This window comes from Equus przewalskii, chromosome 9 (genome assembly GCF_037783145.1).
Source record: "Equus przewalskii isolate Varuska chromosome 9, EquPr2, whole genome shotgun sequence".
Classification (NCBI taxonomy): domain Eukaryota; kingdom Metazoa; phylum Chordata; class Mammalia; order Perissodactyla; family Equidae; genus Equus; species Equus przewalskii.
In genome coordinates, this window is record NC_091839.1 from 21,667,324 (window position 1) to 21,675,040 (window position 7,717).

General features: G+C 38.0%; 1 protein-coding gene across 1 annotated transcript; it reads right to left on the reverse strand.

The window, feature by feature from the left end:
* Window positions 1–1,915: 1,915 nt before the first annotated feature.
* On the reverse strand, window positions 1,916–3,795 carry LOC103564675 (vomeronasal type-1 receptor 4-like). Its single transcript, XM_070558445.1, has one exon. The coding sequence runs from the start codon at window positions 3,709–3,711 to the stop codon at window positions 2,770–2,772; it is 942 nt and encodes a 313-aa protein (XP_070414546.1). The 5' UTR covers window positions 3,712–3,795; the 3' UTR covers window positions 1,916–2,769.
* Window positions 3,796–7,717: the final 3,922 nt, after the last annotated feature.

Genomic DNA, 7,717 nt, shown 5'->3' on the forward strand with positions numbered 1-7,717 from the left:
GAGTGCAATTTGCAGTTATAATTCAGCCAGTCCCAGAATGAGATTCTGCATTTGATTTTCAGCAATCTCAGCCCAGGGGCTACAGGAGATAAGATCTCCTTCAGGGCACACACAGAAGCCTACAAGTCATTTAAAGGGTGCTTGAACTGGGAATTTGAGTCCCTGAGCTCAACCTTTTCTTTCACCTCTTCGTCCACCAACATTAGGAGCAACCAGCCAATGTTATCATATTCATTATTTTTCCAAAAATGTTTGAAAGTATGATATACACAGTCACCCAGATACTTGTATCTTATAATTGGTTGACGAGGAGTATCCAGTGCAGATATTTTGCATATCTCTATTGCCAGATCACACCACGGACTATCAGTGCTGTCTTCAATACTGGAAATAAATTCATTACCATCTTTAAATCTAATCAGGTTAGAAAGCCAATTCAAGAAACCCAAGAGCTAATGAAAAAACTAATCCATGAAATTCTTTTTCTCTAAAATCACTCTTGGTAACAGTGGAATGATTTAATTAATTGTTTGAGGTTCATAAAATAGAAAAACTAATCCATGAAATTCTTCTTCTCTAAAATCACTCTTGGTAACGGTGGAATGATTTAATTAATTGTTTAAGGTTCATAAAATAGAATCTTATACAGCAATGCCAGTGAATGATCCACAACAATATACAGTTAAAAATTAACAGACAACGTAAGTAATGAAATGTCACGTACAAAAGAGTTAATGCTCTATTGTTGGCTAGATATGAAAGACAAAACAGGTGAAAGGAATCTACGCTGTTAGATGTCACAGCAGTGGTGATCCTAGAAGTAGTGACTGGAAGGAGCACAGAGGGGCTTCCAGGGGTCTGACAACATGCTGTTCATTGATGCAGGTGTTGCCTACAGAAATGTATTCAGTTTGCACAGTTTCATTGACCTGTGCATTTACGATATGCGCATGTATTTTTAAGTGGTTAAAATATGTATCACCAATTAAAAAAAGTGAGATTTGTGAGTAAACTCATGTTTAATGTCCTTCCATTGTCAAGGTGGAGTTCAAAGGTAATAAATAAAATGTCTCGATGATTAGTTTTTAAAATTATACTAAAATTTCTAGGTTAAAAACTAAGAAATACGAAGTATATAACTTCCAAAGAAAAATGGTCAAATGTATACTGAAAGTTAACAGAAAAGAAGTTAACATGGATAGAATAAGAAAACATATCCATGCTGTTGGAGAAAACACCAGTACTTGAAACATACAGACCCAAATACATCAATTATTATAGTAACGTGAATAGAATAATCACTTCTTTTAAAGTCAAACATTTTTGAGCATAGTCATTGGATATTTTTTCCAGAGATATAGCCAAAATACAAGAATTAAAGGAGTGAAGAGAAAACTATATTTTACAGAATTTTAAACAACTCAACAATTTAGCATGGCAACATGTATATCAGATAACATATACAGTAAGATTTGTCATTATTGTAATTAGAATTATTTAAAAATTTTCTTAATGAAGAAACTTCCAACTTATTGTTTGAGGGATAACAACATGATTGTATATGTATACATACATATATCCACACAGACACACACACATATATGGACACACACAAATTTAGATGTGTGTGTACATATATATGTTTCTTCTTTCTTTGTGATCTAATATGTAGCAAATATTTAAGTTTCTGATGTGAACCAAAAATATGAGTTTCTCTTTGCGGCACGACATTCGATATATATCCATTAAATCAAAATAATTCTTTTGTTCTCAAACTGCTGAGTTCTTAATACTTTGCATCAGCTTCATAATGTATGTACAGAGGGAATCATATTAAAATCATTCCTAAAATTGAGGAGATACACTTTGCTTTTTGTAAATCTCAAAGCCACGAACTCTGAACAAGCAAAATGGATTTATATCTTTCCCTTTCAAATGGTTCTCCCTAAAGTGCTCCAAATTTAATGAAAGTCTCCACCATAAACTTATTTCATTACTGCAGACACATGACCACGCATCTCCAAACCCCTTTCTTGCCAACATGCTCAAGTCATCTTAACATAATACAGGAAAATAAGCCTTCTACAGATCCTAACAGTCTTTTAATTGTGAACATGCACTTGATGGTTTTTCAATACCTGCTGAAGCATACTTTCATTTTGTGTTCTCCTTTGTTCCTTCTACTTTAATGTACAAGAAAATGATTTCAACGTGCTATCTCCATGCATAACACTACATTTCAAATAAATGACCACCGTCTATCTAAGGACGTTATGTACAAAACTCTTAACTGGCAACCAAAGGCTCTAATCACGGAGACTGACCTGACCCTCCAGATCTATACCAGGCTATTCTTTATTCCCTAAGAACATTACATTTCGTAAGTTTCAGGAATGATCTGCCTCAGGCTGACTCATTTTCATGTAGATTTTCCTGAAATTCTAGCCTAGTTTATTTCTGGGAAATTTACTGTAATGCATCAAAAGTTACACACTCAAAGACTTCTCCATAACATCCAGATAGTTTCAAGACCTGCTGTTTATGACTTCATAAGTTCTAAACTTCCCCTTTGCAACAACTAGTAAAACTTTAATCACATATTTACATGATAATGATACTTCATCACAATACGATCGTGATTTAATGTTTATTTTGAAGAAGATGCTCAGGATATTTTGTTTACCATTGTCTTGTGATTGATCACTTTATTTAGGTCTCTGAGGGGGAATGAATGAATTGACAATTGTCCGTTGTGTAAATATATACAACTTATGTATTTCTGACCAGATTAGGGAATTTTATATTCCTTTTCCAGGCAATGCAGAGTCTAGACACACTGGAGTCACTTTTCATGAGCAGAAAGGGGCTGACTGTTGGGAAACACATGGTCGTGATTGCAGTGATGTTCACCAGGAACCAGTCAGGATTATTTACAACAGCCAAAACAATTTGCAAGATGGAAGCAAGGGCATAAAAGTAGACAAAGGTGCTCATCAGGAGAAGGATGGTTTTGGTAGCTCTGGACTCAGGGGAGGATCTGTGGGAGATGTGGGCCCTACAAAGGTGTTGGACCCTCTGCTTGTGCCTGTACAGGATGAAAACCATGGTGCTGCTGGCCCAAAGCATGAACCCCAAACAGAAAACATCAGGGACTGATAGCAATGCTGCATATAATGAGTCACTGGTTTTGTCATGAACAACAGAAGAACAGTATAGGAAATCTTTGTGGTGTGTGATGTTTTTGTTGCTCAGTTTGCCAGTTACAAAGATAGGAAAAATGACATTTACCACCACTTGCAGGATCCAACAAAGGAAAAGAGAGGGGACAATGTACTTGGGAGCTTTTGCTTTAAGCTCTGCCCACCTGGAGTTCCTGTGACTGATCGTGATCACCTGGAAGACACTCAAGACACAGATGCTACCAATGGACACTCCCCTCCCGACTCTGTGAAGAAATATAAAAAATTTGCATCCAAAATTACTGATGAAATTTGTCCACCCAAATGCTGCCATTGTCTGAGGGACTCCTTTACAGAAGAGGGCTAGGAAGTTGGCTACAATCAGGTGCTTAAGAATCAAATCTGTGCACCTTAACCTGGACTCAGTGAAGTAAAGGATGATATAATGGCAAAGAAGAGAGGCATTGCCCAGGATCCCCACCACAATCTGTGTTAAGAAGATCACTGCTATTGCCAAATCCCTGTTGGCCATCCTGTCAGTGCCCAGTCAGTGGTATTTGTCTTCTGAGCTAGAGTTTCCTGCATGGGAATAATAGGCATTGGCTACATGGATCATTTCAACTGAAATACAATGTTCTCCACTCATATTATTTCCCTCTTGGAAACATTTACTTAATGTTTTTCCTGTAGTAAAAGGTTTCCAAAGTTTGAATGTATAACATTTAAGGAGCTGTTATAATGTGAAATCACTCCTGGGAAGGCCGTATACATGGTAACTTCCTTCTTTACAGATCTATGAGGCATGCACTTCTGCGCTTTTAACTATAAAGATGAGTCGAAGGTAACACAGAGAGGTTAACTATTTGTCAAAATCTGCTGCTTAGGGTAGGGTGTGGACTTGAAACTCGTTGCGTTGGTAACAATGATAGTGCATTGAACTACCATACTCTGCTAAAAAGACAGTTAGCTGTGTTCATCAAATAATCCAGATCTGTATTTAGTTTGGATCTTATACCTTGCCATTTGATTTTTAGACTAGCGAAATTTTATAGTTTCATTACAACGATATTCCATTTATTTGTAAAGCTTTATTCTATAGGCCAATATTAATCATGAGTAAAGCTTTAGATATCTTAATAAATGTAGCTCTACTGCTGGCAGAAGAACGCTGCAGGAACCTGCCCCATGACAAGTTCATGTAATAAATATAAGAGTGGCTTGACTTTAGAATGGCCACGGAAAGATTCATTTGCTTTTATATGAAAAACACAAGTATAATGGCACGAGTCACAGAAATTTTTGAGTAATTACGTGTAATGCCATAAACTGTGGAGCGTAAAATCCTAACACATGATAAAATAGTGGAAGCCAGAAAGTAAATGATTATTAATTTTGGATGATATATTTATCTATTTATTAACACCTGAGTTAAGTAAAACTATTGGCAAGGAACTAAGATTTGTGAATGATATTAGCATGCAAGACACATATGCAAAACAGCATCTGCAAGGCACCTATTCTTGTGCATTTTCTACATTAAGATACTAGATATTTGGATTGATATTAGAACATTTTTTAAATGAGTAGAATCAACATGATATGACAGTGACAGCTGCTGTCTGATACTTAGGATTATTATGTTAACTGTTCTTCCACTGTTCAGTTCCTAACATTAGGAGTGACAATAGCCTCACCATAATCAACAGACTATGGAAGTTTTCAGTAGAGTCACAATGACTGTCTCTATTAATTGCTTAAACACATAGGTTAGAGCAAACCTTTCCATTCAAGCAATTACTATTTGGATATACTTTCTGCCCCGGATCACATGATTCCTGTCGATCCATTCTACTCTTTATTAAAAATGTGGAGGTATGACAGGTGCACCTTTAGAAACCTGCAGATTTAGTCTATGATTCCTATAAGGTAGACTGAACAGCAGACTGATTTTACAACTACATCCTTAAGCACCTTAAAAATCAGGTTTTGTTACCACTCAGGTTAAGCCACAACAATTACTGCTAGTGAGGACTACCCTAAATTAGTTTAGGGGCCCTCAGGCACTGGTGCAGGGTCTAGGACCCTCATCTCTCTTTACCAGCTCACTCATACCTCAGAATTATTCCACCTTTCTTCAAGGTGTTGGCACTGAACCAGGTTAATACACAGATGATTGCCTTTCTCTGATATGATCACTCACCCAGACTCTTGTTATGCCTTTCTCTTACACACTCTGCCTCCCAGACTGAAATGGAAATTACTCACCAAGCTCCTTTCTGTGGCCTGGACAGTGGGCTCAGTGTGATGGTCACTATGGCCAGAATGTGTGTGGGAGGGTGGCAGACAGACCCTGATATATGGGTTTGTGATCCTGTGACCTCCCCTCCCCTCAGAAGTGCAATTATTTCATCTGTGACAGCAGTGGGAGTGCAGGCTTGGGAGCTGAGAACTTTACTGAAAACTTCTCTCCAAGTTGTTAATTACCAAAAACAATTACAAGCTTCTGGTTAGCGCTCCTAGGGGAGAATGTTGGAGTGTTTTTGAGAGGCTCTTTCTTTTCCATTATCCCTGAAGGCAGACAAGGCCTCACATGGAGGAGAACAGGAAATGCTGAGGTCTGTCATGTGAGGGACTAGCTGAAAGTCTGTCTGTCTCACTGGATTCTTCATTTTCTTGGAAAGTTCTTCTACCCAATGTCTAGTTCTTGCCTAATCTTCTTTCCACTGAGCTGAACTGTCATTTAAGTTACTAGCAGACAAAGAAAATGAGACAGAATACCCGGGAAGGATTTTCAAAGAGATGTAAGTAAAAGGAAGAACTTGATGGAAATAACTCACTGTAGAAATCACTTGCACAAATCAAAGTTAATTAATTTAGACTCATTTGCACAACTCAATGCCAATTAATATAAAAAATTAGGAATAAAATAGACTTTACTGTTACGGACCTCCATTAATGATAAGAATTATAAACAGAACAAAATACACAGAAGAAAGTTGAGAAAGTTCTAAAAGAGTTCCTTACAAATAAAAGAACACATAAGATGGCTCAACATGCAAATTCTCCCATTCTTGCAGCAAGCAGAGGAGCCAATGCTCAAGTACTTACTTGAGCAGTATCAAGTGGTTGCCATAGTACTCTGCAGATTTCTTTTCCTTAATTTTTGTAATAAGCCTTTGCTGCTTTGATAATTAAGAAACATAAATTAGGAGTTGAAATGGATCCTTTGGTTTTGCCTGTAAACAAATCCACATTTGATGCAGGTTCACTATACAATTACAGCCACTTTCAAGTCAGGAGGTAGAGACATAATGGTGAGCTACCCAGACTGCACACAAACATGAACTCATTTACACACTTATATGTAGATGCAAACACACACGTGCATCCACACTCACACACTCACATATACTTACATACTTATTATACACATATGGTCACACATACAACTTCGGTTGTGAACTCACAAATATTCATGCACATACTCAGCACATACAAACTCACTCTTATACTCAGAAACACTCATGACACACATTTACGCAAACTTACAGTCACATACCTTTAATAAAATAGACTTACACAGTCAGAGTGTGTGTGTGTGTCTTGATGACATGTTCATATACAGAATAAGAATTATCTCTATACCTCTAGGTTCCAGAAAATGGGGGCTATCCATTATTTACAATCCTTCCAAACCTGCAACAATTCATGAGAACAACATTTAAAATATACAGCCTTAAAAATTGCTTTGGGAATTACTGCCTTAGGTCATTACAACATATTTAGGAAATTTGGAGTGTTTGGGAGAGTGGCCTTGCATGGGTGTGTGATGGAGCAGGGTGAAAGAGGAAAGGGCACAGAGGAGAGGATATGCAGAGAAGATCATGGAGAAGAAAACCTGGGGTATTTGAGAATGGAGAGGGCAGTGGAAGAGGGAAGGCAGATGGATAAAAGACAAAAGAATGCCAAATGTCGCAGAGGGCTTAAAGTGCATTGCTGAGTTTGAGGGTACAAGGGGAGAAAGTGTGCAGGGATGTTAAGGGTATGGTCATATTGAGGTCTGGGAAAGTAGAGGTGTGGGTTTCACAGGAATGAAGGAGATAATAGGGATGAGGAGTTTGGGGCAAAAATATCAAGAGTCAGCTCTTGGTAAAACTCTAAGCAGACTTCATGTCTTGGAGAGGTTAAAAACATGGTGAAAGAGAAGGGAGCGTAATATATGTAGGGTAGCCTGAACTTGGAAGTAGATAGTATGGTCCAAGGCAGATCTAGAGTGTGGGAAGAGAAGATGGAACCTTGAGGAGATAATGAGTATCAGACAGGAGGCAAAATGGGCACTGGGCAGGAGGTATCTGGGGAGGGGAGTGGGTATGAGTAAACCAAGGAGCTCAGGAGAAAGGGAATGTAGGGTTGAGTGTAACAGGTGCAGGGTATGGATTAGGTTCCTGGAGGAGTTGAGGATGCCTGAGAGTTGAGGCTGGGTCATGTGATAGTATGAGGCATAGAGGACCTCGGTAATGGGCTTACATATCTGATCT

Coding starts and splice junctions, on each gene's coding strand:
- LOC103564675 (XM_070558445.1), bottom strand. CDS start 3,711: ATGGCCAACAGGGATTTGGCAATAGCAGTGATCTTCTTAACACAGATT.